Here is a 17,282-nt window from a genome sequence, read left to right on the forward strand (position 1 = left end):
TGTAACTGTCTAGGACATCCAGCATGACTCTTTCTTTTGGAGGTGCTGGGCTTAAGCACTTTTTACATTCGCAGATGATTGTGATTTATGTCTTTTATAGTCTAAAAAATGATTACAACTGTAGAAAATGATTATGACTCTGGAGTTTTCAACTACATGACCAAATTCCCTTTTAGCACCATGTGGAGTTTGGTTTTCTGTCACTTACAACCAAAAAAGTCTGGACAAAGCATCTCTTTTTTTTTTTTTTTGGCATTTATTGTAATCACAGATGGTAAGAGAGAGAACCTCAGGCAGAGACCGCCATCCCTGTACTGTTGCCCGGCTCTCAGAAGGAGTGGTGACTCCTCTTTTCACCCAGTGTGTTCAGACGATCAGTTTGGGAAACACCACTTAGCAGAAGCAGAGGAGGGAAGGGCGCCCTGCTGCTTCCAATCAGCTGTGGGGTCCTCAGGGAGGGCGACCTCCTGCCACTGCCTGGCTGCCCTGCTCCAGGAAAGAGAGCAGCTGAGTTAATGTCCCTCTTCAGGCCACATTCAGCAGAGCAGCGCAGCAGGCGACCCAGCCTGCTACCTTCCCACACACTGGGGTTGCCAATGAGCTGTATATTTTGTCACCACCAGGCAGAATAAGCTGTGGAAGGCTTCCCGCACTCAGCAGGTGCGAGTGAAGTCTGGGAGAGTGAAATTGCTTGTCCTTGGAGTCCCGCCCAGGGCCAAGAAACCCGGGTGTTTCATCTGCTGATGCCTCAGAACCTGGAGCCTGTCAGCTGGCTGAGCACACAGGGCTTCTGAGCCGCGGGGTCAGGACCTGAGAACACCTACCAAGCCCCGTCCTCCAAGTCAGAGCTTTGTAACTACCTGCGGCAAAAACCAGTTATTTGCTTCTAACCACCAATCTGTCAAAGACCTGGAAAATACGATAAAATTAATCTCATTAAAAATTTAAAAAAATATATAGAAGAGCCAAATTTTAAAACTCCGATTCATAAGATAAAACCTGCTATTAATGTTTCTCAATAATTATTCTTTGTTTCTGTACCTGTCACGTGGACAGGTGAGTCTCACACAGACCACTTCCTGCTTATGGTACTTCATGTCTATTAATTAAATAAAGCTTATCAGCTTGATCTTTGGGCCTTAAACACCATTCTTTTCATTTGTTCCCTCACTCATTCTTTCTACTGCTCATTCGATCCATACAAATACTGACAAGTGCCCGGTGTATGTCCAGCCAGGGCTGGTGGTGCACAGGACAGGTAAAGCCTCTGGTTCAGTGTCTCGCCACACAGGCCTGCATCCCAGCCAAACCATCTCTCAAATGTGAGCTTAGCTTTGCTGACACCACACCTGTGTCTCTCACTGTGTGTCTGAATCCCAGGCACTTTTCATAGCTCTGTTCAAATGTCAGCTTCTCCATCAATGATAATAGCGATCGTTCATCTGACCTCTGCCAGGTCAATATTTGCTGGGTACCTCACATACAGTATGTTCCTAATTTCCCCAACAACCCTGCGGTGTAAGTTTTACCATCCCTCCTGAAACCCGTACTCCTCCTGCTGGACAAGGTGGTTCTCTGGAAAGTTTCCTGATTCCACAATCTTTATATCTCTTTTTTAAAAATTTATTGAAGTATGACATACATTTAGAAAAGTATGTGAATTTGTACAGCTCAATACACCCAAGTAACCTGCACTCAGATCAGAAAAACAGAACGTTATCAGTGCCTTGAAGACTCCTATACCCTTTCCCAGTCACTACCCCGCCCCCTCTTCCTAGGAGTAGTCACTATCATACCTTCTAACTCTATGGCTTAACTCATCCCATTTTTATTCTTTATCCGAATGGAATCTAAAAGTACTCTTGTGACTGGCTTGGTTCATTCACATTGTTTGTGAGATTCATTCCATTGTTCATTCTCACTGCTGCATTGTATTCCATTGTGTATGTCAGTTTATTTAATCATTGCACTGTTGATGGGCATTTGGTAAGTTTTCAGAGCTGCTGTGAACATTCTAGACTGTCTTTTGGTGAATTTTGGATGGATTTCTGCTGCATAAATAACTAGAATTGCAGGGACACAGGGCTTGCATGTGCTCAGTGTCAGAAGACACTATGAACCTCTTTTAAAGGTACTTTTAATAGTTCACATTATTTTAATCTTATCTGTGAATTTACATCATTTCCTTTACTAGATTGTAAATGGCTTTTCAATTGAATAAATACTGTTTGTGCCCTAGCTCAAAAAAAAAAAATGAGGGTTCTAACATACAATATAAGATCAAAAACTAAAGTGGGAAAGGAGAAAGGAAAATAAAGTCGGGAAAAAAAGACTGAAGGGAATGTAATGGCTCAGATAAATTCCACAAGGTCCTAGGTACTTTTTTAAAAACTAGACCACAAATGTGGTTGAGCTTCCTATCAGCCAATACAAAGAGGGAAACAAATTATACAAATCAACGTTCACAGGACATGCACCAACTGTTCGGCAGTGTGGCTATTTCTGGTGCTGAGATTAGAAAAATGTCAGCCAGAGTTTTCCTAGAGAGGGTATTTTTTGACGTTGAAAATGATGGAGCCAACAACTTCATTTCAGTAATAACAATAGGAAATTTTGTCAGTTTCTCCTCTGCTCTTATAACCTCCCTCATTATGGACATGCCTAAGCACAGTTCACAAGCAACTCTGAGCGAGTGCAAGCAGATACACATTCTTCAATAGGTCTAAGTCCAAGAAAAAGAAAAAACAGACAACCAGACTCAAAAGTGTGGTCCAGAGACCTCTCCAGGTCTCTGGGACCTTTTCAGGGGGGTTGCATGATCAAAAGTATTTTTACACTACTATTAAAGCTTTTTTGCCTTTTTATTCTCATCTTCTTATGAGTGTATACAGTAGTTTTCCAAAGGCCACATGACGGAGCAACAGATCAAATGCAGAAGTAGAAATGAGAATCTAGCATCTTCTATTAAGCCAGACATTAAACAAATGTGCAAATTATTTTTTTGTCTTGGAAAATAAAATTTTCACACAAAAATGTCATATTAACCTATATGGGTTTATTATTGATATTCTTAAATGAGTTAATATAGTTTAAAAAATATTTTAATTTCTAATACAGTAAGCATCTCTAGATACAACCCATAGAAGAAACACTGAAATTCTCAAAAATGTTTGTGTGTTAAAGGGGTCCTGAGACTAAAAAGTTGGAGAACCACTGGTCTAGCAGAGGATTTCCCCTAAAGGATGTTGGTGGTCATTAGGTCCAGAAGATAATCAGTAAAAAATGCTCTGTGATAAATACATTTGGGAAATGTTATGTCTCTCTTGGAAATGGTCAAATTAGAAGCAAATAAACCTAATTAACTTTAACTCTGTTTCCTAACTGTATTTGATGAAGATCCCTCTTTCCAGTGCTTCCAGCATCCTCCCAGAGGCACACCTGGAAGCTGCCTGGAGCCACTACAAGACCCTCCGTCAACACTCTTACAACCCGGCTTTTGTCAAGCATGGGCAGCAGAGTCTGACATTACACCTCTGATAACATCAAGAGTGACCCTTTCAAAAACATCAAGGCAGCTGAGCAGGACAGGAAGCCTCTTTATCTCTGCAAAGAGGTAGACCAACGGCAAGGTCAAGACCAGGACAAAGATCCCACCCAGGAGGCTAAATTGAATCTGTTCCAGGCGACAAGTAAGCCATCAGGGCTGCCAAGTTCTTCTCTACAACATTTAGACACAGTCATTTCAGCTTGGATATTTTCCAAAGCAGATGGGACCAGCACTGGCCACTGTCACAGATAAGTCTCAATTAAGCACCCACTGGATGTGACTTTAAGTCACACGACCTTCTAGTGCCCCTTCCAAGGAAAACAGTGGTCACACGTACGCTGAATGAGTCAACTTCTTTTATTGGGGTTGTTAACTGTAAGTCAACTAAATGTTAGGGAATGCCTACCAAAATATGACGACTTTGGTTTTGGAACTATCAATCTTATTTCTTTTTGACAGTAATCAACATAATTATGCCAGTTGTCTGTTAAGCAAACTCCCAGTTCACAATAATGAAATTATGTCATCAGGCAGCTCATCTCAAAGCGCACACATGCAGTAATGAGCGAGGCGCTCTGCGAGACAGAAAAATGAGGGGTGTGTCTCTTCAAAAGCACATCATCTAGCAAGCGGGCAGAAAGAGCACTAGAGCAAGAAGGTACCTGGTAGAGAATCACATTCAATAAATGTCTGTCTCTGCAAATCTGCTCTTTACTTTTAAGATTTCTACTTGTATACAATTTGACAACCACCACACAAATACCTAGTCAAATATAATCTAGTCAAATAGTACTTCTTGGTACAATTTAATGAGCTTATAAAAAAGGACTTACAAAAAACACTTACACCATTGTCAAGTAAAAAGAAATCATTTTAATACACACATTTTTACTTCCTTTAACTCAGCACTGGTTTCTGCTACACATGCACACCCATTTAGTTTGAACTTGCTTCATATTTATTTTCCAACGTGCAGCAACCTTCCCAACGAGCTAGTTGAGCTGAACTGTTTATTCTTAAGTAATAATGTACCTTGTCCTCAAAGAGTTTTATCAACTTTAACATTTTCGAAGAGCCCTATGAGGCTGCTCACTATGGTGGCTTTTAGCTGAAATTTCCTTTTGGAAGATGGCAAAACAGACAAACAGACTAGGATCTTCTCAATTCTACTGGTTGCTTACATTCATATCACAGCTCGGTTGGGTAAGAGGTAGAGACGGAATAATAAGTAGATCGCCTCCAAACACAGCTGGGTGAGAGAGCTTCATTTTTAGAAAGGAAACCGAATCATGAAAGCCTTCCTAATGGTGTGATTTGTTCCAGGGTTCTCTGATATTTAAGAAGGGAATTAATTCTTGTGCACAGCACTCTTGACGACATTAGAGACTTTTCTTCTCCAGCCATCATTCTCTAGCCAGGCGATTTATTGAACTTGGGGCAGTTGAAAGCACAAGGACTGTCTCCTTTCACAATCAGAGGTGGGGACAGCCTTCTCATTTCCGGCCAAATGGATCCGACCACACTTTTAACCCTATAGAGAGAAATAGGAATAAAAACAGGATTCGTTTGTAGACTTCCTACCACTTCCCTCAACACCAAACAAACAAGATGACATCAGAACTGAGTTGTGCAATTTCTACGCAGTTTGAGGCAGGGCGGGGAAGCTGTCAGAGCCCCGGAATGGAAGGGCTAGGAAGCTGAGGAATCCATGAGGGACTTTAAAACGGCTCGGAAATGGCCCCGTGACAGGGAGATATGTATTTGGCCTCGTTAAAAAAATAAATAAAAAAGACCACAGCCACAGATTACAAGTTTTGGCTAATAAGCTGGAAACCTCTCATTCTCAGCCAACTTGGATCGTCTTAAAGTAACTAACCGTTCAGCCATAAAGGGAACTTTTGAGCTTTTGTATAAAGCTGAATCCTGCATCAATTAAAAGAGCTCACAAATAAACAGTACTTTCCCATGAGGGTAGTGTTTAAATAGGTGCTTGGTAAATAAGCCTGCAAAACAGCTATTTGCGCTTCATATTTAATTGCACGCTTGTTACACGTTGGTGCCCCCTGATCAAATGCAAAAGAGAAACGTGCAAACGTGCAAAAACTATTCTTGAGTGAAATGGTAAGATGAAGTCTTGGGGTGGCACCTCTGAAGTGGCAACTGCTGTGGAGTAAACAGCACAATCACAATCGAGCCTCGAAGTGAAAAAGATTTCTCCCGCTACAAAGCAAACATCCCCCGCCTCCCGCCCCAACAACACAATAGTCCACGTGGGACTGTGTTTTGATTTTTAAGTTTACCTGGTGGCTGCACATCTTCTTGAACAATACCAGCTCGATTTACGGCTTGTTCCTTCTCTAAGAAACACAACAGAGAAATTACTCTTTAGAGAGGGGTGTGGGGGGCAGCGGGAGTGGAAATCCTATCTAGATGGGAAAATTAGAAAACAATAGAGCTGAGTGCAGGCAGATTCAGAGCCGCTATGCAAAGCTTTTAGGTTATGGAAGTTAGATCCCATCAAGCAAAAAGATTGGATATTTTCAGTAAAAGCAAGCAAGCTGTACTTCAGAAGAAAAGCTCCCAACGAACATCTTTTCTCGGTGATCTCAGCAGTTTGGAAAGGCAACAAAAACAACAGAAAAAGAACAGTTTTGAAAGAACTGGTGGGTGTGATATTAGGAGGGCAAGACTGCTGAATTGAAGAAACAAGTACAATTAACAAGAAAACGATGTAGTTTATGTGTCGAAAATGTACTCCACTGAAGGCCTAGACCCAGAGCTAAATATGCTGTTTTTGATAGGAAATAGAGCAGAAAATTAATCTTTGGGTGGGTGGCTTTGGTTGGGATAATTGAAGCTTCCCTAATTGATTGCAGGTGCTGCGCCAATTAGTAAGCACGTTTTAGTGACAGCCGCTTAGCCGATCTCTTTGGAGATGTCCAACAGGCGAGGGCCAAGAGAAATTGGGCATTTTATGTTTGTGGGCTTCAAGCACTCTGACACATCTTTCTAAGTGGTTTCGAATAAACCCAAGGGCTGTGAAAACAAAGACTTATTATTTTAGGTCTCTTGACAAACAAATGGTGGCTTTTCAGGAGAAGGACTTAGAGCCAAGGGATGTTTATTACTATATTATAGTAATTAAGTGTTGTAATTGGAACTTTATTTTAATCAGGCTGACAGTGTTTCTTTAAATCCACATTTAGCTCTTATTTAATATTAGGCAGTTTTCTTTATTCTGGCCTCTGGATTCGTATAAAGTTACACAAGCATAACGGTACAAGAAACAGGAATTTGCCAAACTGGGAATATTCATTGAACTTGCTTCTCCCGTGATGTGACAGGAAGTCAATCCTAAGTGGCCTATCTGATAGTTTTATCAATGCCAAATTTTGCTTTGGCAAATAAAACACTGGGCAATAAGAATGATGTGAATCTTGACATCCAACCCTAAGCAAGAAGACACAGCATGAGGAAGCCCCTTATAGACAACAGTCCGATGGTTTCACTGGGCCTCTCTGAGAAGCAGCAGGTGAACAACAACCAAGACCCTGTGGACCAAGAAATGCCAAAGACTTCTCCCATCCAGAGTGGATGATAATGGGGCCTCTCAGGTGTCAGACTTTCTAAAATAACTCAACACAAAAGCCGAGCTCATTTCCTAAGAAGTTAAATTCCTGCAGGATTGAGCCCTACTGCACCGTCAGTAAGTCTCCAAGTATGGATGTGTCTCAAACACGCTCTTAGAAAATGCCAACCAGGAAAAGACTACTCTGTCATCGATCATGCCAGGGCCAAAAATAGATATCATTTTTTTACACCTATAAGGTCTATTCTCCAGTATTATGGAAGAAGGAAGAGATGAGTTTTTTAAAAATGCTGGATTGCCAGAAAGCATTCTAGACGTCCAGATTTAAGACAATCAGACATCCTGGTATACCGAACATGTTCTCCGAGAGGCCCGGTCCAGCAAAGCCAAAGAAGCTGGCAGACTGCCAAGCATCACAGGAAGTTGACTTCTGGTAGCAACAGAATGCCTAATTGTGCTCTAACCTCTTACAACGCAATGGAGAACCAAGGGAAGAGAAAAGAATCCGTCTTCACACTTCCTTGCTAATTGCTAATGAGGTTGGAGAGAGGCTGAGGATTTATTTTAAATAGACCATAATCTCTTTATAATCCTTGTCCTTACGCAACCACCTCTTTTTTCAGCTTGGAGAGGCAATTTAAACCGATTTGCTGAACCAGTTCCTACCAAGCGATAACCAGTATTAGCATCCTATCTACATCCCCGGTTCTTTAATCCATTAACGTCTTATAAATACTCTAAGGCCACAGCAGTCTTACACAAACTCGTGATATGACACAAAGACACTTTATTTGTGAACACAGAGCATGCTAAGGGGAAAACAAGCTGGTCCCTCAGGATTTAGCAAGTACATCTTGATGAGGTTTCTATTTTGCTATCATTAGAGAAACAGCAAACGTCTATCAACCTCAGGAAAAGGGCAACGCAGAAGTCAGGGGTTTAACTATGTGGATAGATCAAGATAAGCTAATTACTGACTTTTCAGTAGTGAGCACGTTTTCTATCAGGAGTGAAATGATTAAAACACTAACAGACAACACTGGGCCTGGAGCTTTGCGACGCCGGTTAGGAAAGTCCCCACTTGGGCATCTCAGCAAGCCCGACTCTGCCCCCTGGTGCTAAGGCAGTGAGCTGATTTGCAGCTTTAATTGAGGATCATTCTCTCTACTCAAAGGGCCAGGTATATAATTAAAAACTCAGCAATACAGGCAGACGGGCTCAGTTCTGTATGGGACGATAAGAATCCACCTAACAATTTTTAAGTCTTTGAAAATGAAACATATCCTTATATTAAATGTCCATATTGTGAAATAATCTATGTGACTTGCTCCTTTATTTAACTGTCACAGCAAATGAATACAGCATACCCAAGCACCAGCCCCCTCAGCGGTCATCACTGACTAGGCGAGGGCGCTCTAGGGGAGGACCAGCAGGTAGAAACCTAGAAGCGGGTGCCGGTCTCGGGGCCCTACGCAGTGAGACTGCCACCTCCGAACACCCCCGCCATCTCCTCCTGCCAATGAACAGTTAAGATAAAAGCAACTCGCAACCTGCAGTAATTGGACAAATGTCAACATTTGAATATGGGCTGTGTATTACATAATAGCATAGTGTCAATATTAAATTTCCTGGATTGGATAATTGTGATTATGTAAGAGAATGTCCTTGTTCTCAGGAAGTACCTGCTGAAGTGTTTAGGGATGAAAGCTCACAGTGTCTTCAACTTATTCTCAAGTGGTTCAGCAAAATAAAAGTACACCATTAAAATATGTGTATATAATTACACATGTATATATATATGTGTCTATGTGTATGTAGATATAGATATGTAACATATATAGAGGGAGAGAAAGCGAATGTGGCAAAATGTTGACAACTGGTAAATCCAGGTGAAGGACCTAAAGGGATTGACTGTACTATTCTTAAATCTTCTCTGTAGGTTTGGATTTTTCTTTTCTTAATAACAAAAATAAACAACTGCAAAACCAGTATAAGGCAGTCCAATAACACTGAGACTGCTCCATGATGATTACTTCGAAGTATCTTTTTTTAAATGGCAAATATAAAATTAAAAATACTTTTTCAGTGCTCCCATTTTGCTGCAGTCTGACTGCGGGGTGATTCAGGACTGGATATCTACCCTGGTGGCGAGTGTGAGCCAGCGGCTGAGGGGACCAAAGGGCCACCGGAAGCATGGATTCCTCCCAATACTGAGGACACTTGTTTTTCACCAGAGTGTGCGGTGGAATCCAGGCAGCTTTGTAAAGCCAGTTAGAGAATAAGACTTTAGTCTGTGCACTGACCTTGTATTTGACTCTACTGTGAAAGGAAGAAAAAGCAAATTCTTGGCACCTGCCACGTGCGGGAAGGGTATAGCTTAGTTGTATGGTGTGTGCTTAGCATGCTCGAGGTCCTGGTTCAATTCCCAGCACCTCTGTTTAAATAAAGAAACAAACCTAAGCACCTGCCATGTAAGCAGGAAAATGCTCTTCCAAGGTCAGAATCATTTCTGCATCAAGTGATTTCTCGCAGCCCTGTTCCGGTTTGGGGTGGGAGGACAGAGGTAGGAGAACTGGGGTCTCACGGCTCTTCTAATGTAACCTTTCTCTTTGCTGGCAGGCGCTTTCCCCTGTCCTAAATGCAGGTGAAAGAGGAAGTCATTAAGCAGCAGACAAGGCCGGGGAGTTAGGGTGTAGCGTCTACCCAGCAATGAATATATGCTGAATGACCTTGGACAAGTCATCTAAGCGAGGAGACTGAATGAGCACCGGGTTTCTGGCAAAACCCTAGGATTTCATGCTCCTGCACATCTAACTAAAGTTAAAAATGAACAGGATCACAGAAGATGATCTTACTCTGCCTCATTTCATAGGTTGCCCTGAAATGGATGTTATTTTCAAAAGGCCACATTCAGGATCACTGTCTGGTTCTATGATGCTAAGACAAAAGGCAGATCAGGCTTCGAGTTACAGCACCTGTACCCTTCCCCAGACATGGGCTCTTCACACAAACCGTGCTGCGCCGATGGGGTGAAAGCTAAAAAGCACTGTCAGGGATTCCCTCCAGAGGCCCAGCACAACTGTCCCCATCCTTCTGGTTTGGGACCGCCGACTACCAATGCCAAAGGCCACCTCCCCAGTGTTCATTTCAGTACTGAGGTCTCACATGTCGAACTGACTATGTATTCCACCTGAAACCTGACTTGGTAAAGTCTGGCTGAGTTAGTGAAAGGGCTGAAGATCACACTGCACGTCAAAATGAAATCCAGTACTACAATCTTGTGGTAGTGGCCTGCCTGCTTTTGAATCATGGAAGATCTCCTTGGCTTTCTTTTACGTAAGCAGTCTTCTGCCTCTTTTCTACTGCCTTGACGCTTACTGCAGCAGGGGCCCGGGAACCTAACTGTCCCCATACCCAGGCTGGCCAGCATCAGTCAGGCTGGCCCAGCTGAAGGGTCTGCGCCGACGGGACACTTGGGCCCTACATGGCCTGGGTTCCTCCCTTGCCAGCCCCGCTCCCCTTCTCAAGGACTGGGTGTCTGCTCTGCCCTTCCAAGGACTCTGGGCTTCTCCTCAGTCCTCCTTGGAATAGAAATGTGTGAAGGATGCTCAGCAGAGGAAGACCCAACAAGAGAGGCTAAGGAGAGGCAGAAAGGCAGGAGCGAAAGAGCAAAGCCGGGAGTACTGGCGGAGGGGACGGTCACAAAGCCCAGGGGAGAGAGAGTCAAGGAGGGAGCGGCTGGCCGGGGGCCCTACCTCTCTCTTACTCATTGTTACCTGACCTCCTGTGTCACAAAGACAACAGAAGCCGCAACAACCGGGAAGTGCCTACAACTTGCCAACGTCACACCTACGTCTAGCTGGACCCACACCCACCCTTCCTCCTGAGCTGGTGGAAGAGGTGCCCTGCCTTTGGTCCAAGGCTTCCTCTTCCATCTGATCTCAAGATCCCTGCCACCTCCCACTCTGTGGGTCATCTTCTCTCTCCAGCATCCTTCTCTATCTAGAGACTCTCTTGGGTCTCCCACTGCTCCCAGCCAAAACGAAAACAAAACTCCCCTGAGCTCCCTTGATCTGCTGCAAATATAATTTGTCATTCTCCTCTCCATAGAGCCCAGTATCTTTAAATAGTCAACCTAATAAACTATTTAGTCTTCAGTCCCTTGCAATCTGCTTTCTGCTCACTACCACGCCACCGAAAGCATTCTTAACAAAACAGCCAATGAGCTTTACCTTCTTCTTGCTAAATCCAATGGATATTTTCACTTCTCATCCTTTTCACTGTCTCCCAGCAGCCTAGCCCTGCTGACCACACACTTTTCATGAGGAGCTGTCTTTGTGGGACGTGTGACCACAGCCTCTTCTGGCTGTAATTCTCTCTCCCCGGCCACTCCTTGTCAGTCTCTTCTGGGGGCCCTTCCTCCCTGACCGCTTGCTCTTCAGACCTTCACCTGCACCCTGCCCTGGACCAGCTGTCTTCCTCCACCTCTGAGTGCTGCCTGGGAGCCCTGCCCACCGCAGTGACTCTGCTTCCCCTCTGGTGCTGACAACACGCCACCTCTAGCTCCAGCTCAGATCCTGCGGCTCAGCTCCAGACTGGCCCATCCCATCACCCAGGGGAAGGCTCCAAGAGCACATCCGGGTGCCTAAAACTTGATACATCCAAAATTGAATTAACTTGTCCTCTCATCCCCCCAAATCGATTCCTTCTTGTGTTTCTTAATGAGTAGTACCACCATCTCCTCAGCTGCTGGAGCCAGAAAGCTGGGTGCCAGTCTCATCCCCCTCTATCCCTCACCCTTGAGTGAATCAGTCACAAATCCCTGTAGAGGATTTATTTCTTAAGTATGGCTCCCAAATTCAGTACTCCTCCCGAGGCCCATAACCACTGCCACTCTGGTCAGTCACCTCTCCTGGATGCCAAGGGAAGCACACCCTTCCTGTACCTGGCCTTCTACCTCCAACCCTGACCCTTCCAGCCCCTCCAACACATACAGACAGAGGGAATCCGATCACCTTGCTCTGATTACAATACTTCAGTGATTCTCCACTGGCTGGACTCTGAGGACAGCAGAGGGTTATTGAAGTATTTTAAACAAGCAAGTGAGATGATCAAATTCAAAGAACAAATAGCACGACGGTCGACTTCTCAACAGCCACAGCAAAAGACCTGGAGTTCTACACTGACACACAAGAGTGGATTTTCCCAGTTACAATTTCTCATCAAAGAAATATAAACAGATGTATTTCAGAATGGAGAAAACTGAAACTAGAAAGGAGTGAGATAAAAGAAGGATCAGTGAGTAAAGAATGAGGGTAAAGAGAGACAATCAGTGCCTGTGTAAAACGCTGGTGGTACTAAGTGATTTGGGGAGCCACAAACACCAGGCAGGGTGAGCGGGGCACATGGGACGGGGCTGCCGCATCCTCAGGTCTTTGTATATTTCACAGGAGGTGAAGGTATTGACTAACTTTAAACTGTAATCACAATGGAAGAAAAATACAATGTAAAACTTTCAAACTAGTAGAGTGGGAGAAATTAAACAAAGAAGGCTTGCAGGCAGAAATGGAGAAAAGAAGGGAGTAGAGAAACAGAAGAATAAATAGAAAACACAAGACAAGGAAAATAAATGTAAATATATCAGTAAACATAAGTGAAAATGATTCCAATCTAACAGTTAAAAAAGATGATCAGATTGGATTTTTTAAAAATCCCAGTTTAGGGTGGTTATAAGACTTAAGGACAAATAAAGGCTAAATATAAGAGTGTATATACACACACACACACCAGGAAAACACTAACCAACAGAAAACTGGTAACGATGATAGTATCAGATAAAACAGAGTTGGGGAGGAGTATTAGGGGTAAAAAGGACTCTTACATAATGATAATCGAAAAAATTCTCCAGAATATTCTAGATTGTGTGCACTGAATAATATGGCCTCAAGATATCTAAGTAACAGAATTAAGAAGCTTGTTCTGAAACCGTCACAGACAGAACTCTGTACCCCAAACCGAGAGGACATACATCATTCCCAGCACACAAGGAACATTTGCAAAAATTGACTTGTACCAAGTCACAAAGCAAATCTTGACCAACATCAAAGAGTCAAAATCATAGTCTGAATTCTTTGACCCCAAATGAAAAGAAGGTAGATCAGCAACAACAAAGCAGCTAGGAAGACCCCCGTGGCTGCTGGGTAGAGAGAGGGTGGTCGCGGGGGCCTAGTGGAGCAGGGAGACCAGCTCAGAGTTCGAGGACTGGGCAAGGGTGGGGACAGTGACATGAAAGAAGAGCTCTGACCATCTTGTCCAGTCATATACATCCAGCATCTAACACAGTGCCAGATACATAGCAACTGCTAAAATTCGGGTTTTAAAAAAATGAAAAGGAAGCTAAACAAATGCTAGTTGAATGTGTCAAAGTGAACTGAAGCTCTGTCCTCACAGCGGGTTCCCATGACCCAGTCACTAATGCCTCACCTGATGGGACCTCAGTTTACTGCCAGGTCAGCCAGCTTTGGGTCTGTCCACCTGTTTAAATCCCCTTGTCTCATTTCCCTGCCCCTGTGGCTCCTTATTTTTGAAATGTTTTTATGCGATGCCTAACATAAGACAAAGTGTTTCCACATCTGTTATCTCATTTAATTCTCTCCAAAACCTGTACATTCGGTTCTGCTAATTCCACTGTTACAGATGAGGAAAAAGGCCAGGCTCAGAAAGGTTAAGTAACTCACCTTAAGATCCTCATCTAGTAAAGGATTTAGACCCTCATCTAACTTATTCTCACCCTCTTAGAAAGGCAGCATGGTTCCCTGGTGTAGCGATTTAGGACACTGTTCAAATTCCAGATCTGTGACTCATCGGCTGGGGGTCCCTGTGCAAGGTAACTATTCCTACCTTAGTCTGTCCACATGCAAAATGGGGATGATGATCCCATAGCAACTACCATACACAGTTGTTATGAGAACCAAATGAGTTAATATATATGAAGTGCATGGAAGAGTGTCAGACATACAATAAGCTTTCAATAAACATTAGCTGTTTTGTGTCATTTACCCATTTAAGGTATCAATTACAACTCTCAGATAAAAGTTGTCCAAATTAAAATTGAACCAGGAATGTGGGCAGGTGTAGATCATCTTATAGTTAAAAATGCAGCTATTGTAGCCACGAGCACTAAACGTTCACTTAAAAGGCCTAATTTGTCTGTCTCAGGGTGACTCACTCAACTACGGACTCTGGACTAGCCCTGTAAGACTGCTGTTGGGAGACACAGCACAGACGCCTTGATATTCTGACCAGGGCAGGGTTTCTCAAGCTCAGGGCTGATCACATTTTGGGCTGGGTAATTCTTTGTCATGAGCGGGCTGTCCCGTTGCACTGCATAAAGTTTAGCAGCAACCCCGGCCTCTACGCACTAGATGTTAGTAGCACACCCATCCCACCCCACCCATTTTGTGACAAGCAAAAATGTCTCCAGATAGAACCAAATGTCCCCTGGGGAGCAGGGGGACAAAAATCATCCCCAGTTGAGAGCCAGCTCTAGTCTTCACAACTAAAACTTTTCTAGTGGGATCCCAAGCAGACTCCCTTGTCCCCAGTTCAACTCTAGAGGTTGTAATAAAATAGCCTGGAGCAGGGATCCAGTACCCAGGGGTAATGTAGATAGATTATTCAGGGCTTCACACAGTCCCATGTTCACCCCCACGCATGGTGCATGGAGATAGGCTGGAAGGCAGAATGCAGAGGCCATTTCAATCCTGGCTACAAGGAAATTTTAGTGTGTACTTAAAACACTCTGCCTCAGAAACCAAATGTAGCATTTGTAACGGGCAGAACATTTACACGGAGCTTTCGCCTTCAAATCACCAAGCTCTCAGCCTCCGCTAATACTCTCAAGGGGCAGGTTTGGCCCCCTTCCATCTTCAAGATGATTCAGGTTTCGTGGAGAACAAAATGAGCCTCTAATGCCTTATATTTTCTCTCTGACAGATGGTTTCAGATGTATCAAAGTGCTAATCCTTGCTGAGGTATAGGTCTCAGGGAAGGAGAGTTTGGCTTTTCGAATGATAGGACTTGAATGATTAAGGAAGAAAATTACTCCCAGGATATTCACCATTGTCATATGAGCAACCAGATTAAAAATGAAGGAAGACAGCAGAATCTGAAAAAAGATTTGAGGAGAAAGGAGTGGAAAAACTCAAAACCCAGGTTAACAGTTTAGGTTTGAAACATTTCCACTCAAAGACATCTTTGGGAGTGGAAATGAAGTGCAATAAAAACACCTTCAAGTTCAAGATTAATTAAGGCCCATTCCCACATCACCATTCCCATCTTCAGTGTGTGAAATTATGTCTGGAGACAGAGGCTGGACTTGGAATATTTGTCTTGCCCCATTTACCAGCTGTGTGACCTTGGGCATGTTATACAACCTCTCTGAGCCTCAATTTCCCCACCTGTAAAACAGATAATACCTACCTCAAAGTAAGCTTGTGTAAATTAAACGATCCAGTGTTTGCCTTACGAGACTACATAAGCCTTCAGTGAATGTCACTGAGTATAAACTAGTATTTAGTGTTGACCTACTCTGTGAAATTTTTGAGTCTCACCGGAGAATAGATGGTTTTATATTAAGGTACTGTAGAAACAGATAACTACTGATGAGGATGTTGGGGGTCCGAGAGGTTGTCCAAGGTCACACAAAGGGGCACATAGTGGGATTCGACCCCGCGTCTCCCTGACTCGCCAGCCACCTCTCTCCATAGCCCCACGTGGAAAGGACGAAGGGAAGTGGGGGAGTTACTGGAGCCAGGCCACCACGCGGAGTCAGAGGTCACTCACGGTACTCTTCTAGCCGCATTAGAGGCCGGAAGTAGATGGGGTAGAAGGCGGCGCCGATCAGGGAGATGAAGCCGCCGAAAATGAAAGCGGTGCGTAGGTTCGGGGACATGGCTACAGCCAGGGGCTGCCCTGACCCGCTGAGCACCCCGCACTCTCGGAATTCAGACTCACGCCGGCTAGGTCGTGACCCCGCTCGGAGGAAGAGTACCGGCTTTCGCTTCCGGGCCTTGGAGGCGGGGCTAGGAGGAGGGGCGGGGATGGGGCGGAGCGAGGTTGGGGCAGGGGTGGAACCAGAGGCGGGGCCTAGGGGCTGGGTGGAGCTAGGGCGGGGCGGGGGCGGGGCGGGGGCGGGGCCTGGGACCCGGGGCACTGCCTCCCCGGCGCTCCCTGACTGCGCGCTGCACTGGGCGAGCGCCGGCTGCGATTTGAATGTGGACCTTTACTGCTCTCTGTTCCCTGTTCTGCCCGCTCAACCTGGTTCTCCTCTTAGCCGCTCCACCAACCACTCTTCAGACCTCGTTTAGCACTGCCTTCATTACCAACCACGCTTTTTCGTTCTTCCCCCTTTGATTTGATTTTAGTGACTACACCGTTAGGTGGAGGCTCTCTATGGCTGGCTGATTTAATCCTCATATCATTTACAAGTGAGGGAATCCTGGCTTGGCTGCTCAGATTTGGGCCCAAAGGGCGGTTTGAGGGTATTAGAGACAACGGTGCAAATCGCCAGGCCCAAGATGGCCTGCAGGGAATTCTGAAATCGGAGCCAGAGGGGCTCCTGAATCGAGACTAGCCTGGGAGGAATGTTGTTTCAACATCCAAGCTACAAGTAGATCTTTTCTGACTCCGATTTTCCATTCCCTCCTCTCTCCCTCTTCCCTTTGCTGAATGTCAGGGTTATGAAGCACAGTGGGGAGTAAATAGAGATCAGTGCAGGGCAGGGAGCCTGGGGTGGAAACCACCGAGGACAGACACCTTCTTCCTCTTCCTAGGATCGCCATCCTCCGTGCTTCTAGGTGGGCTGCTGCAGTATAAGACCTGCCCCTTCCCCGGCCCAGGGGTACTGGGCAGCTGAGACCAAGATTCCCTAGGCTTTCACTCAACCCTTTGTAAATAAGAATGCTACCAGCAGCCGGGAGCTGGGGAACAAAGACGACCCCAGAAAATCTTGACACCCCCCAACATCGTTATTTAGTCCAGAAAATGGTGCAGAGGACACAGATTTCCTCTTTCTCTGTAGTTTTGCAGTTGAGTCAGGCTACTATTTACCTTCGTGGTTCCAGGAGCTTATAAATCAGGTATTTG

General features: G+C 44.6%; 1 protein-coding gene across 1 annotated transcript; it reads right to left on the reverse strand.

Moving 5' to 3' along the window:
* Positions 1-4,397: 4,397 nt before the first annotated feature.
* SMIM20 (small integral membrane protein 20) lies at positions 4,398-16,202 on the reverse strand. The gene is made up of 3 exons (XM_010991062.3): positions 15,981-16,202; positions 5,848-5,904; positions 4,398-5,078 (listed from the first exon to the last, which is right to left on the reverse strand). The coding sequence occupies exons 1-3, from the start codon at positions 16,087-16,089 to the stop codon at positions 5,041-5,043; spliced, it is 204 nt and encodes a 67-aa protein (XP_010989364.1). The 5' UTR covers positions 16,090-16,202; the 3' UTR covers positions 4,398-5,040.
* Positions 16,203-17,282: the final 1,080 nt, after the last annotated feature.

Source organism: Camelus dromedarius, chromosome 1 (assembly GCF_036321535.1).
Source record: "Camelus dromedarius isolate mCamDro1 chromosome 1, mCamDro1.pat, whole genome shotgun sequence".
In the NCBI taxonomy this organism is placed as follows: domain Eukaryota; kingdom Metazoa; phylum Chordata; class Mammalia; order Artiodactyla; family Camelidae; genus Camelus; species Camelus dromedarius.